General features: G+C 44.0%; 1 protein-coding gene across 11 annotated transcripts in view; it reads left to right on the top strand.

The window, feature by feature from the left end:
• LOC120918448 (exocyst complex component 7-like) overlaps window positions 1-16,059 on the top strand; it is a 93,974-nt gene that overhangs the window by 16,731 nt on the left and 61,184 nt on the right. For 4 of the 11 annotated variants that reach the window (XM_040330022.1, XM_040330018.1, XM_040330028.1 and 1 more), the window contains exons 6-7: window positions 4,685-4,852; window positions 13,440-13,532. In XM_040330022.1, coding sequence (XP_040185956.1) covers window positions 4,685-4,852; window positions 13,440-13,532 — 261 coding nt within the window. Of the gene's footprint in view, window positions 1-4,684; window positions 4,853-9,601; window positions 9,614-13,439; window positions 13,533-16,059 lie in introns of all 11 variants that reach the window. The other 7 variants (XM_040330021.1, XM_040330017.1, XM_040330025.1 and 4 more) reach the window with 3 other exon arrangements.

Genomic DNA, 16,059 nt, shown 5'->3' with positions numbered 1-16,059 from the left:
ACCATAATGGTAATAGACAATCTGCTGGACTTGACAGCTTGCCCTTATTGCCCAATAAGAACATGGATTGGTGGTTGGGCACTTGATACTGTTAGAAAGTCAAATTTGTATGCTACAGTACCCAGAGAGTGTACCCAGAGTGGGGATATCAGGGAAATTGGAGACTAAAGCATAGTAGTGCTGTACCATGTTCTATTACTACTATCTTGTCTCGTCTTGACAAGTTAGGGCAGAGTAACACTACCTTTGTAGAGGCGTCAGCAGGTGATCTTGGTACACGCCAAGGGAGCTGACATTTTCCCTCGGCGTGCCTTCCCGGGTATCGCGGCTCCGTCGCTGTCAGTGGCCAGAGCCGCGATGTCGTCACTCCCGTGCATGCGCGCGGGAGACTTCTTTCCGGCAAGATCTGGCAGGGTCTGCCGGGCACTCAGAGCGCATGCGCCATACAGGTTTAGGAGATATTCTTTTTACCTGCAGGTAAGCCTTATTATAGGCTTACCTGTAGGTAAAAGTGAAAAAAAGGGTATACAACCGCTTTAACTTGGCACCATTCCAATGCCAATTCTGCTTTTGTTGCAGCTGGCAACAATATCCGGTACTTCTGGGTATGTGGGAACATGTGACATTGCTCTCATCTAGCAGCCTCTTCATAGGTTGCTTGATTGGGGAAGGGTATCTTTAATCCCCTTATCACCCTACACCAGCTGACACCTTGGACTTTAGTGCTTACTGTAGTGGGGCAGAAGCTGTAAGCGAATGCTGGTAGGGCGAGTATAACTGGTGTGGTGTCCCTATAAAAAAATTAACCACTTGTATACCAGCCTGTAAATACTCCTTCATTACCACACCATTTTTCAGTTTCCAGTGCTGTGATAGTCTGACTGACCATTACTCTGTCATGCTACATCATACAAAAAATTTAATTTATTTCATTTTTTGAGACAGCGCTTTCTTTTGGTGGTATTTAATAAGTGCTGTATTTTTTTACTATAAAAAGGAAAAAAGACCACAGATTTTCAAAAAAAACTGTTTCCCCCCCTACTTTCTGTTAAAATATAAATACCAGAATAGTACCACCCCCATTCCAAAAAAAGTTGGGATGCTGTGTAAAATATACATAAAAATAGAATGCAATGATTAGCAAGTCTCTATTTTTTTCACAATAGAAAATGTATAAAATGTTTAAACTGAGAAAATGTACGATTTTAAGAAAATAATAAGGTCATTTTGAAATTGATGGCAGCAGTAAGTCTCAAAAAAGGTTGGGACAGGGCCATGTTTACCACGGTGAAGCATCCCCTCTTCTTTAACAACACTCTGTAAACTGAGGAGACCAGTTGCTGGAGTTTTGGGGGAGAAATGTTGTCCCATTCTTTCCTGATCTAGGACTCTAACTGCTTAGCAGTCCTGGGTCGTCTTTGCCATATTTTTAGTTTCACTCTGTGAAAGGTCTGGACTACCGGCAGGCCAGTTAAGTACCCAGACTCTCCTACTACAAAGCCATGCCTTTGTCATAAATACTGTATGCTGTGCAGCACTGCTAAAATATACAAGGCCTTCTCTGAAAACGTTGTCTGGATAGAAGCATATTGTGCTCTAAATCCTGGCTATATCTTTCAACATTGATGGTGCTTTTACAGATGTGCAAGCTGCTTCAATTCAATACTCGCTAATGAATGCACCCCTATACCACTAGAGATGCAGACTTTTGAACTGAGCACTGTTAACAAGCTGGAAGGTCTTTCTCTTTAGTCAAGAGGATGTGGCACCCATTGTTGCCAAAAAGAATGTCAAATTTAAATTCGGCAGACCACAGAACAGTTTTCCACTTTGCAACAGACCATATTAATGAGCTTTGGACAGGGGCGGACTGACCACTCATGGGGCCCCCGGGCAATAGGAGATTATGGGGCCCCCAGGCAATAGGAGATTGTGGGGCCCTCAGGCAATAGGAGATTGTGGGGCCCTCAGGCAATAGGAGATTATGGGGCCACACAGTAAACACACACAAACAGTATACATACACACAGAATACTGAAAAGGTACTGGAGAGGCGGGGCAGCTATAATCTTGGGATTTTTAGACCAAATGGATGTGGGTAAGGGACATTTCAGGGACAGCTGTAAAAAAAACACACATTTTTACATACTGTCCCTGGTTTTACTAAAGCTGGCAACCCTGATGGGGCCCCCTAGTGGCATGGGGCCCTCGGGCGAATGGTCAGTCCGCCCCTGGCTTTGGATCATGTCCAGATATGGCTTCTTCATTGCATGATAGAGCTTTACCTTGCATTTTTGGATGGCATGGCAAATTGTGTTTACAGACAGTGTTTTTTTTTTTTTTTTAAGTATCATAGAGTCATGCCTGTTTTTAATGCAATGCTGTATGAGGACCGAAGATCACAGGCATCCAATATTGTGTTTCGGACTTGTCCCTTGATCACAGAGATTTCTTCAGATTCTCTGAATCTTTCGATGATATGTACTGTCAATGATGATATATTTAAAGTCTTTGCAATATTACGTTACAGATTATTCTGAATTTGTTTTAATTTTTAGATTTCACAGATTCAGCAGCATTTCACAGATTTGGTACACCTCTGCCCATCTTTACTTCTGAGATACTCTGGGCCAGATCCACAAACTAATTACGCCGGCGTATCTATGGATACGCCGCGTAATTTTTAAAATGCCCCGTCGTATCTGTGTTTTGTATCCACAAAACAAGATACGACTGAATCTGGGCTTGATCCGACAGGTGTACGTCTTAGTACGCCGTCGGATCGTAGGTGCATATTTACGCTGGCCTGCTAGGTGGCATTTCCGTCGAAGTATGCAAATTAGCTAGATACGGCGATCCACGAACATACGTCCGGACGGCGCATTTTTTTACGTAGTTTCCGTTAGGCTTTTTTCGGGGTATAGTTACCCCTGCTATATGAGGCGTATCCTATGTTAAGTATGGCCGTCGTTCCCGTGTCATATTTTGAAAATGTTAAGTCGTTCGCGAATAGGGCTTTGCGTAGAATGACGTCAACGTCGTAGGCATTGGCTTGTTGCGGGTTAATTTCGAGCATGCGCACTGGGATACCCCCATGGACGGCGCATGCGCAGTTAAAAAAAAAAAAAACTTAATTTACGTCGGGTCAAGACGTATTAACATAAAACACGCCCCCATCACATACATTTGAATTGCACGCCCTTACGCCGCCCAAGTTACACTACGCAGCCGTAACTTACGGCGGAAATTCTTTCAGGATACAAAAAAAAACTGTAAGTTACGGCGGCGTAGCGTATAAGAGATACGCTACGCCGGACGCAAGAATGCGCCGCGCTACGCGGATCTGACTCTCTAAGATGCCCTTTTTATACTGAGTTACTGACCTGTTGCCAATTAACCTAATTGGCTGCAAAATTAGCTGCAAAATGTTCTTCCAGCTCCTCTTAGATGGGCACCTGAACGGCCACAACATACAGGGATATACTATGTGAATGTAATACTGAAATAATCACACACATAGGTTGGACTTGATGTCTTTTTTTTTTTTTTTTTTTTTTCAACCTTGCCTACTATGTAAATTCATCAAATTATAAATTAACATATAGTGCAATTCAAAATAGAATTAATTCAGCTATAAATAAATTGCAGCATTCAATAGAGTTTATCAAACTGCAAGTGTCATAGCAAACAATGAGAAGTCCCAATGGAGTGATCAGATCTCTAAATTATAGGAGCTTTATGAAAAGGACAACAAACAGCAGCCTGGAATTAATCATGCCAAATGGCTCCAACCCCTCTCAAAGAGCTCCAGTGGACCACCTCCACAATCATCTGACCAGTAATGCTCAGAGAAAGTAAACAGATAACTCCATGACCCAGTATCAAAAATGACATGAGTTTTATTTTAAGCAAATATACTCACAAGAGTAGACCACAATCACTCAGCTCAAAACATGGCGCCACTTGCTGGCATGAAGCATGTGCGATGACGTCACAGGCAGTTAAAAAAATAAAAGTACTCTGTCACAGTAACAGAATGAACGGATGTGCAGCTGCTGATCCATTCATTCTGTGCTCATTCATAAGCTCTGCTCTCTCTACTTCCCCTGTTGTAAGGGGAAGGGGAGGAACCAGCACTGTAAATAGTACCTTGTGATCGCTATGATGACCAATCACAGCGATCACATGGTGCCCAGCCACTCGGCTCAACTGGGTACAGTGTCTCTGTGCTTCGTGCTGTCTAATGACCGCTCGGAACACAGCACTCAACTTGTGGATTGGCGGTTTGATGGCTGTTTATCCAGTGCACTGGTTAATTAAAGGGCTATTGATCTGCCATTGATAGGCCTACTATGGTACGTTGGTGATTACCTTGCCAAATGTCTTGTGACAGTTATATATGTTCTCTCAAAGTGGAGTTTTCCCTTGAAGTGCATTTAATCTTATTATCATCTAGAAACACAATATTAGATTTGATGTAGCTTTAAATCTCCCTTGTTGCCTGCTTTACTGTTAGAAGTGGTTTCTATCATTTTTAAGGTGTCCAGCTTTATTGTATTGCTTTCTGACTTTATATTATCTCTCTTTTTTTTTTCTGCATTGTTGCAATATGACCTATTTGCATTCTGTTTTACTCTTGTCCTCATTGAAGATGATTTAATCATTCATCCGCTTCTCCTTGCAGACTTCATGAATGTATACTACCAGATTCGCTCCAGCCAACTGGACCGTTCAATAAAGGGACTGAAAGAACATTTCCGAAAGAACAGTGCAACTCCTGGGGTCCCCTATTCTCCCATTGTGCCTAACAAGAAGAAGGACACCCCCACCAAGAAACCAGCCAAGAGGCCAGGTCAGACTTAAAATGCACTGTAGCTCTGATCTTCCCAAGCGTTCCACCCTCCGTGTACTTGCCTACACTATGTGGCCAAAAGTTTGTGGACACCCGGACTATCACCTTTCTGCATGTTTAGAAGGTTGTGGGTACCCCTTCAAATTATTGATTTTAGCTGTCTCCAGTGAAGGGTATTGTTAGTGCTACAGCATACAAAGCCATTTTAAACAATTGTGCACTTCCAGTTTGGTCCTTTCCTGTTTTAGGGCCAGTTCACACCAGACGCAGTTCCGTTCAGTTCTGTGCGCTTCCCTGCTTCCTGAAGAGGATACCTCGACGGGGCGCTCCTCGATCACTCGGAGCGCGCGCAGGGCCATCCACTTAGCTCTGCACACATCACAGCTTATTGACACCTGGCGCCTTTTTCACCCAGGGGAGCGAGATTACACTTTCTTCTCCCGCCCTCACAATGCGTACTCGCGCATCGACTATATCTTTGTCCCTCATAACCAACTGCAGGCGGTCAAAAGAGTCTCCCTGGGTTCCATCACATGGTCGGACCATGCACCGACCTTGATGCGGTATGACTTAAACTGCTAAGGACTGCCCAATTGACTTCCCTACTTGACAAACTTGAGGCGCTGGAGCTTAGTCACAAACAATCCCAGACGGGTCGATTGAAGGCGGAACTTGACACGATACGTACGCAGGTCACGGATCTACTCATTTTTAAAGCTAAGTCGGCGCTACAGATAACCCGCAGGAGAGTCTACGAATCAGGCAGCAAGTGTGGTAGGCTCTTAGCACAATCCCTGCGAGACCAGAAGCTGGCATCCTACATTCCACAAGTGCGCTCCTCGACGGGCCAGAAAATAACCATGCCCGAGCATATATTGCAGGAATTCAAGTCCTTTTACGAGTCACTTTATAATCTATCCAGTTCTGTGCGCTTTTTTTCTGCACTAAAAAGGCACGCACAGTGTTTTCCATGTATTCCAATGGCTCTAGTTCACACCAGTGCAGTAGGTTTCCGGTGCAGAAACTGACTGGAAACTGACTACATGGTGTGAGCTTGAGCCATTGGAATACATGGAACACACTGTGCGTGCCTTTTGTGCAGAAAAAAAAGCACACAGAACTGCATCTGGTGTGAACTAGCACTAAGCCTAACTATGCCCCTGTGCACAAAGCCAGCTGTATCTAATTGTTAGGGACTCGTTAATGACTGGAATAGTACCACTGGATTGCCGTAAGGCCAATGCGGTGCCTATAATTAAAAAAAGGATCCAAGTCTTTACCAAGTAACTATAGAACTGTTAGTTTAACTTCTATAGTTGGGAAATTACTGGAGAGATTAATAAAAGACCACATAGAGGAGTTCTTGCTGGGAAAAATATTTTAAGCAACAGACAGCATGGATTCATGGAAAACAGAAGTTGTCAGACAAACCTGATTTTCTTTTTTATGGGGAGATAAATAAAACCTCTGACAAAGGGGTGGCTGTGGATCCAGTATACTTGGATTTTGCAAAAGCGTTTGACACAGTTCCCCGCACACAGCTAATGTGTAAGGTAAAGTCTACAGGCTTGGAAAAATTATTTTGTAAATGGATAGAAAACTGTATTCAGAGAGTAGTAGTTAATGATTCTCAACTTGGTGTTGAGTTATTCACTTTAAGGTCATCTCAGAGGACACTCTTTACGTCTGGAGGAAAAGAGATGTACCTTCAAATACGGAAAGGTTTCTTCACAGTAAGAGCTGTGAAAATGTGAAATTGACCCCCTCAACAGCTGGTTCTGTCCAGCTCAGTAGATTGCTTTAAAAAAGGCCTGGATTATTTCCTAAATTTACCTAATTTAACTGGATACTAATATTTTATAGGTAAAGTTGATCCGGGTAATATCCAATTGCCTCTCGGGGCTCAGAAAGGATTTTTCCCCCTGCTGAAGGGAATTGTAATGTGCTTTGCTGAGTTTATTTGCCTTCCTCTTGATCAACTGTAGGTATAGGATTGTGTATATAGGATATGGTAAAAGAAAAGTATTGGATATATATATATCCCCCCCCCCCGACTTTTATTGGCTGAACTAAATAGACTGTATGTATATCAAGATATATGGTTTGAAGAGTGGTGTGGAAGAATTTTAAGTCCTGACCTCCACTTTCATTCACACCATTGGAAAGAACTGGAATGCTGATTGCAAGCCAGATCTTCTCGCCCAAAATCGGCACCTATCAAAAAATTTTTACAGACACTCCAAAGTCCTGTGGAAAACTTTCCCAGGGCAGAGGCTGTTCTAGTGGGCCAGATCCATAATATTGCCCATAGTATTGGAACGTAATGCCCAACGATCTCATATGGGTGGTGTGGTCAGGTGTCTACAAACTTTTGGCCATAAGGTATATGTCCTGATAAAAGTTCACATTTTAGTTTACCATTTGGCAGTGTTACTGATGATCTATGTTTGTATCTTCAGAGAAAATTGAGTACTGTCCATGATACTTTTGTTATTTGCACTAACATACAATTTTTCAGGACAAGCTTTCGGGGGATGTCCTTTTCTTCAAGGTCCACGCAGTACTGAACCTTGAAGAAGGGGACATACCGTATTTTCCGGCGTATAAGACGACTTTTTAACCCCTTAAAATCTTCTTAAAAGTCGGGGGTCGTCTTATACACCGGTAACCTAACATCCCTTACCTTATCCTAAGACATGCAGAATCGCGGCCGTCCATTTTTCAAAGCCGCGCCTCCTACTTCTTCTGTTCCGTGATAGGCGGAACACTCAGCTTCCCAGGAGACACTGGGCTGGATTCAGGTAGAATTGCGCTATTTTTACGGAGGCGCAGGGCAACGATTTTGCCCTGCGCCCCCGCAAAATTACTGCGCTGCCCTTGATTCACGGAGCAGTAGCTCTGTAAATTGCGTGGGCGCGCCGGCAAAATGCCCGGCGTAAGCGCGCGCAATTTAAATGATCCCGTAGGGGGCGGGAATCATTTGAATTAGGCGCGTTCCCGCGCTGAACGTAGAGCGCATGCTCCGTCGGGAAACTTTCCCGACGTGCATTGCGGCAAATGACGTCGCAAGGACGTCATTTGCTTCAAAGTGAACGTGAATGGCGTCCAGCGCCATTCACGATTCACTTACGCAAACTACATAACTTTCAAATTTCGCGACGCGGGACCGACGGGTATACGTAACATTGGCTGCCCCTGCTAATAGCAGGGGCAGCCTTGCGCGAAAACTGCCATACGGAAACAACATAAATTGCGTACGCAGGGCTCGCGCAACGTTGTGAATCGGCGTTAGTATGCAATTTGCATACTATACGCTGAGCACAACGGGAACGCCACCTAGCGGCCATCGCAAGAATGCAGCCTAAGATATGCGGGCATAAGAGCCTTATGCCGCGCATATCTTAGGCTGCAGTCGGCGTAACGAGGTTCCTGAATCAGGAGCATTCGTTACGCCGGGGCAAGTAAGCAATTGCGCTGTGTAACTTATGGTTACACAGGCGCAATTGCTTCTTGAATCCAGGCCACTGTGTTTAGTGTCCGCCTATCACGGAGGCCCTCTCGTCCTCAGATTCTGCATGTCTTAGGATAAGGTAAGGGATCGTCAAGACACAGTCAGGCATGTCATAAGGGAACAGCGAGTCTGGCATGTAATGGGGCACAGTGAGTCTGGCATGTAATGGGGCACAGTGAGTCTGGCATGTAATGGGGCACAGTGAGGCATGTAATGGGGCACAGTGAGTCTGGCATGTAATGGGGCACAGTGAGTCTGGCATGTAATGGGGCACAGTGAGTCTGGCATGTAATGGGGCACAGTGAGGCATGTAGTGGCACAGTCTGGCATGTAATGGTGGCACCGTGAGGCGAGGCATGACTAATAGGAAGGGGGCGAGTATATCCCAAAACCAACATTTTAGCTGGAAAATTAGGGTGTCGTCTTATACGCCCAGTCATCTAAGAGTCCATTCACACCTGAGCGACAGGCGCGTTCGGCGGTAGCGGCGTATTTTGCCGCGATTATGAAACTTTCATTTTTTTTTTTTTCTTTCAGAAGTCTTCCCATTGCTGTCAATGGGAAAACGCCACTGTCGCCTGAAAAAAAGGGTCCGGGACTTTTTTTCAGGCGACAGGCGTTCGGCGTCTATGAGATGTGAACCATCTCCATAGACAGCAATGGGAATTCTCCCCTCTAGCGGCAGAAGCGTCCGGCATCGGGCGTTTTGTCGCTCAGGTGTGAATGCAGCCTTATATGGTACCCCGAAAGCTTGTCCTGAAAATTTTTATGTTGGTGCAAATAAAAAAAATCACGGACAATACTCAATTTTCTCTGTCACAATTGCACTAATCCGGCTACAATCACGTCAGGTTTGTATCTTCAGAAAGTTTTAGGTCGTTTTTAGGAAGTTACATTTGGCTTTTTATTACAATCAAATAAATCCTATGAGTTATTTGAAAAAGTACATTACGATAAGTGTTAGTGTAATATAGTTGACTGCGATTTGAGCAGTTTTTTTCCTCCCCCATACGATAGTTAAATGAAATTGGTAATTTTTTTTTTACTGTAACAACCACATTAAAGTAGTTGGATGCATTCTAATATTGGATTGGCTGTCATTATTATAGCAGTAGTTCCCTATGTTCAGTGGCCATGCTTCCTGCATAGCAATATATTTTGGAAGAACTTTTATGTTCCATTATCCAGGAGATACTCATTTTACTGTTTCCTCTTTTGTATATCCTGATGACATGCAGTCTTCATACCAGGTAAACAAAAAAGTAATTTCTGTCTTAAAAGCAGTGCTGGCATTAACCCTAAACATGCATCTTGTATTGGTTGAAGCTGTGCGCAGTCTATTGTAACACGCTAGAGACGTGTAATGCTGCTTTAAGCCAGTTTCCTTGTCTAAGTAAATTGCTGCTTTTGTATCTGTTCTTTAACCTGAATATTAATAATAGCAATGCATCAGGCGGTATGAATTATTGGCACCTGTTTCCCACACAACACGGCATACTGACTTGCTTGGATGCAGAGTATGTGCCCCATAAGGGCCCAACAGTGTTGTGCGCTCACTGACTTCAGAAATGCTTTATATATTCTTACATGTCATTGTCTGGTGTACTTTACTGTGCTATTTAATAAGCATTCATGTAACATGATAATCATTGTTTTGTCAGCCTGCAGCCTTCCAGAGTTAAGGCCTCTCCGCGTGTCCAGGCTAGTGGGTGGGAGACTAACTTCTCGCTTTCTTCCGTACCCTACCCGACGCTTGGCCTGGGTCTCCGCTGTCAATCTAAATAACTTTTTGCGAGCATTCTGTGTACAAAGTATGCTGTCACCCTTCTCCAAGATGCCCATGAAACGGCTGTGCTTAGCTGCCAAGTTGAGATTTATTTTAAACTGTTGATTTAATGAACTTACTAAAAATTTAATTTACAATATAATTATGAATATGACATGCAAGTCAAAATATTGGAACCTCCAGATATCTGGTTTGATATTGTCAATCTAACAAGCATGCCATTAATTTAGACATGTAACCGTTTCTGGGACTAGCCAGAAGTTTTCAGTTCTGTGATGAGGAATCTGTTGCTTTACTGTAGAATCCTAAGGGCTTACATTTTTGGGTCCCACGCCTGATCCACAAGCCCCATACCTATACATTATGGATGGGGTCACTGCCGCACACTCTGCAGAGGATCACTTGTTGGTGTGCAATTAAGCAAAAAATTATTATTTATAGATAAAATAAGGATTCGTGAGAAACCATTATGCACGTCTTTGTTACTTACTATTCTGTAAGTCAATAATATTATTATTATTATATTGGATTTATATAGCACCAACAGTTAGCGCAGTGCTTAACAAAATGAAGACAGACAATACAATTTATTACAAGAGGAATCAGCGGCCCTTGTTTATTAGAGCTTAAACGCTAAGAGATTTTTATATATATATATATTAGGGCTGTTGCTGATTAAAATTTTCATGTTCGATTTAATCGATTTTTTTTTTGTTTAATCGATTAATCGACTAATTTCAATTTAATTATAACGCACATACATTTTTCGGATCATCACCATATATAGCCCCCACTGTAATATCCACAGACATCTCCCCCACTGTAATATCCACAGACCTCGCCTCCCCCACTGTAATATCCACAGACCTCTCCCCCCCCACTGTAATATCCACAGACCTCTCCCCCCCCACTGTAATATCCACAGACCTCTCCCCCCCACTGTAATATCCACAGACCTCTCCCCCCCACTGTAATATCCACAGACCTCTCCCCCCCACTGTAATATCCACAGACCTCTCCCCCCCACTGTAATATCCACAGACCTCCCCCCCCACTGTAATATCCACAGACCTCTCCCCCCCACTGTAATATCCACAGACCTCTCCCCCCCACTGTAATATCCACAGACCTCTCCCCCCCACTGTAATATCCACAGACCTCTCCCCCCCACTGTAATATCCACAGACCTCTCCCCCCCAACTGTAATATCCACAGACATCTCCCCCACTATATAGGAAGATTAGTGCTTGCTTAGTCTTACCAGAGAAGCCGGCCAAACACGAGCAGTTGAGGTTGGGTGATGACATCAGCGCGCCGCTCTAGGCTCACCTAGGCCGCCGCCGGGTGGACCAAGATGGCCGCCGCTCCGGGAGCTAGGCCAAGGCCGCGGCCTTCCCTATGGCCGAGGCAGCAGTGGAGCTCCGTGGATCACGCGGTTTGCCGATCTGCATATGGTGACCCGTTCAAATCACGGATCATTTAAGATCCTTTGCACCACTAGTACCGATCAAAAGAATTTTGATCGACCAAAAAAATTAACGATTAATCAAGGAATTAATCATTAATTTCCACAGCCCTAAAATATATATATAATAAATATATATAATATATACATAATATATACATACATACGCACACGCACGGTGCAGACATAATGCTGACTTCGTTTTGGGTAGAATAGGGAAAGGTTTAAACACCTGTCAGGTTTTACTGCTATGCGGGATCCGTTAAAACGATTTTTCTCACCTTCTGTTTTGGGGACAACTTTTACCAGAGAGGAAGTGAGATAAAATTGCCACAAACGAAACGGGCAACAATAAAAATCTGACAGAGGTTCTAGCATTGACCTACCTCACCCACCCTTAGGCCCCGTACACACGACCGAGTTTCTAGGCAGAATTCAGCCGGAAACTCGATCGGAGCCGTATTCTGCCGAGAAACCCGGTCGTGTGTACACTTTTGGCCGAGGAAGCCGACGAGGAACTCGTCGAGCCAAATGGAGAACATGTTCTCTATTTCCTCGTTAGTCAATGGGGAAACTTGGCTCGCCGAGATCCTCGGCGGCTTCACAAGGAACTCGACGAGCAAAACGATGTGTTTTGCTCGTCGAGTTTCTCGGATGTGTGTACGGGGCCTGAGGGTTACTCTTAGATTTCCCCTCACTTTCTGTCATTGGGACAGCCTTTTTATTAAATAGAAAGTGAAGAATTTCTCTAGCAGAGCCTCAGACAACTGTGAAATCTGACAGAAGGCCTAATCTTTCTTCATTCTATCTAAACCTAAAAAAAAAAATAGGTAGAGATACACTTTAAGATCTGTAAGCAGCTTTTTTTTTCAACAGAGCAGCTAAGAATATGTATAAAAACTTGTAAAAAAAAAAAAAACCCTACATCACCACCTGGCTGGAAATAGATAAAAATAAAATTTGTATGAGCTATAGTTTAAACTCAGGGCTCAAGTCCTGCGGGAACGCGTGGGAACGGAGTTCCTGCACTTTTTTCACAGCAGGAACTCCGTTCCCTTTGCAAGACTAAAGCCGCCTGAGCCGCCCGAGCCAATCCTTCACTAAGCGGCGATGCCCAGCTCAAATCACTGTAGGGCAGGCGAACCTTCGTAATCCTTTATGTTCTTGGCTGCTTCCTGTATATGGATTCATCGAGTAGTGTGCGGGTATTCCGTCACTTCCTCAATGCCGCAATGTCTCCTGGGAGCTTTTGTCATTGTTCCCAGGAGACATTGCGGAGGTCTTTGCGGGATTTAGAAAGAATTTGCTTATTTCTTCTAAAACAAAAAAACATGCGGTTTAGTAATTATGCAGATGAGCGTATCATTTTTTTTTTTTTTTTGGTGGGGGAGTGGATCTTGGGTGGGAGTTCCCACACTTTTTCCCCCAGGACATGACCCCTGCGTACAGTCCACAGGACTGTGGAGCGGTGGTAATCCATTGGTGCATACCATAGTCTTTGTTTTACAGGCATTGTCCCCAATTCTAGATTATCTGTTGTTCCAATATGAACGCTTGCTATATATTGTGAAGTCAGCTAATCACAGTTTTATTTTTTCATGCCAACGTATTCTTGCAGATGGTTTATCAGCATTCTTTGTGGCGTGGTGGCATTCAAATGCTTGTCTAATACTTTTCTAAGGAATCCTTAATACACAGTGTTAGTCAATCTTCTCTGCACTCTTACCTGGTGACCTGCAATTTGGTGTTTTGGTGTCTTCCTGCTCATTCTCCAAGATCTTTTTCCTTGCCCTCTTCTTTTTTTCGCTCTCCTTTTTGGTGACAGGAACTATCCGCAAAGCTCAGAATCTTCTCAAACAGTACTCACAGCACGGGCTTGATGGGAAAAAGGGAGGGGCCAACCTTGGAGTCCTTGAAGGTAATTGTCTGACTCTTTATTGCTGATTGGGGTTTTTCGGGGATGTGACTTGCTGAATCTGAGATCAGAATCTTGTGGTGGGACTTTAAAAGCAGGCTACACTCTTCTGAAAACGTTAATTGGCAAGCAGGAAGTTGCACTTATGTTTGCAAGAAAGATGCTCAATGAAATTCAGTTTGATTTAAAGCCGAACTCCTGACAAATGTATAAAAACACCAAACGGAGTCATGTATTCGTTAAAGTAATACTAAACTCTGGTTGGAAAAATATTTCCAGTATGTATTATTAACTAGAACAGTTTTTTACATTTTTTTTTTTTTTTTACTCGGCCTCCTCTAAATAATATTTTTTTTCCTACCGTACCCACCGTATGTAGAAACATAGCCGGTTCCTACATACATGGGATTTTTAGTGTGCATAGAGCAGTGCATATGACGGCAACTAACCTTTACTGCTTACTCCAAACTAATGGAAGTGGGATAGAAAATAAGAGATTCAGGAGCACACAGAGGACATTATAAGGAGGCAGAAAAACACAGTGGGGTAGATTCAGAAAGCAATTACGCCTGCATATCCATAGATACGCAGCGTAATTGCTAAGTTGCGCCGGCGTATCTACTTTCTGTATTCAGAAAGCTAGATACGCTGACTGTAGCCTAAGATACGACTGGCATAAGTCTCTTACGCTGTCGTATCTTAGGGTGCATTCTGACGCTGGCCGCTAGGTGGCGCTCTTGTAGTTGTCAGCGTAGAGTATGCAAATTGCATACTTACGCCGATTCACAAACGTACGTGCGCCCAGCGGTCGTTTTTTACGTTGTTTGCGTACGTCGTTTTCGGCGTAAGGCTGCTCCCGCTATTAGGAGGCGCAGCCAATGTTAAGTATGGCCGTCGTTCCCGCGTCGCGATTTGAAAATTTAACGTCGTTTGCATAAGTCGTCCGTAAATGGCGCTGGACGCCATTTACGTTCACGTCGAAACCAATGACGTCCTTGCGACGTCATTTACCGCAATGCACGTCAGAAAATTTTAGGATGGCGCATGCGCAGTACGTTCGATGCGGGAACGCGCCTAATTTAAATGATCCACGCCCCCTACGGGATCATTTGAATTACGCGCGCTTACGCCGGCCCCTTTTACGCTACGCCGCCGCAAGTTTACAGGCAAGTGCTTTGTGAATCAAGCACTTGCCCGTAAAACTTGCGGCGGAGTAAGGTAAATGTCATACATTACGCCGCCGCAGTTTTGCGCTCCCCTATCTGAATCCACCCCAGTAATGCCGCATACACAGATCGGAATTTCCGACAACAAATATTCGATGGGAGCTTGTTGTCGGAAATCCCGACCGCGTGTAGGCTCCATCGGACATTTGCCGTCGGAATTTCCGACAACAAAAATTTGAGAGCTGGTTCTCAAATTTTTCCAACAACAAGTTTTGTTGTCGGAAATTCCAATCGTGTGTACATAATTCAGATGCACAAAAATCCACGCATGCTCGGAATCAAGCAGAAGAGCCGCACTGCCTATTGAACTTAATTTTTCTCGGCTCGTCGTACATCTTGTACGTCCCTGCATTTTTGACGTTTGGAATTGCCGACATTTGTGTGACCACGTGTGTATGCAAGACAAGTTTGAGCCAACATCCGTCGGAAAAAAAAAACCACGGTTTTGTTGTCGGAATGTCCGATCGCGTGTACGCGAAAAATATATAATACAGGTCCATTTAAGAAGTGGATGTGTATGGGTTGGTTTTGGAGAATAAGAATATCGTTTAATGTCACTGTAAAGATAATTACCGTATATACTCGAGTATAAGCCGAGTTTTTCAGCACATTTTTTTTTTTTTTTGTGTTGAAAATGCCCCCCCTCGGCTTATACTCGAGTCACCTTTTTGCGACTGATCTCCTGGACTTTGGGGAGCCCGGTACTGGCCGGCTGTAGGTCCACTGGACCCCAAATTTGGCACACATATAGCCCCACTCTTCCTCTACGAGTGTGCAAAATTTGTTGGCCGGGGAGCACCAATTTTTCAAAGTCGGGCACCCCTTCAATAGACTCCCATGTTAAACGGTAATTTCTCTGGTAAATTTGGTGACCCGTACCAGCCGGCCGTAGGTCCCCTGGACCCGAAACTTGGCACACATATAGCCCCAGTTCTCCTCTACAAGTGTGCAAAGTTTGCTGTCTGGAGGAGCACCGATTTTTCAAACCAGGCACCCCTTCTATATACTCCCATTTTAAACGTAAGTCTGGTCATGGGCACAGTGAGGCATGGACACAGTGAGGCATGGGTACAGTGAGGCATGGACACAGTGAGGCATGGGCACATTGAGGCATGCAGATGGACACCCTAGTATTATACTCGAGTCAATACGTTTCCCATTTTTTTGTGGTAAAATTAGGTGCCTCGGCTTATATTCGGGTCGGCTTATACTCGAGTATATACGGTAAGTGTTTTTTCAAATGTAGCAATTATCAGTACGCACATTTGACTTGCTATCCACCTCTTGTAATGCCCTTCAGCAGA

The sequence above is a fragment of the Rana temporaria genome, chromosome 12 (assembly GCF_905171775.1).
Source record: "Rana temporaria chromosome 12, aRanTem1.1, whole genome shotgun sequence".
Taxonomy (NCBI): Eukaryota; Metazoa; Chordata; class Amphibia; order Anura; family Ranidae; genus Rana; species Rana temporaria.
This window is presented reverse-complemented; position numbering and strand designations above follow the sequence as displayed.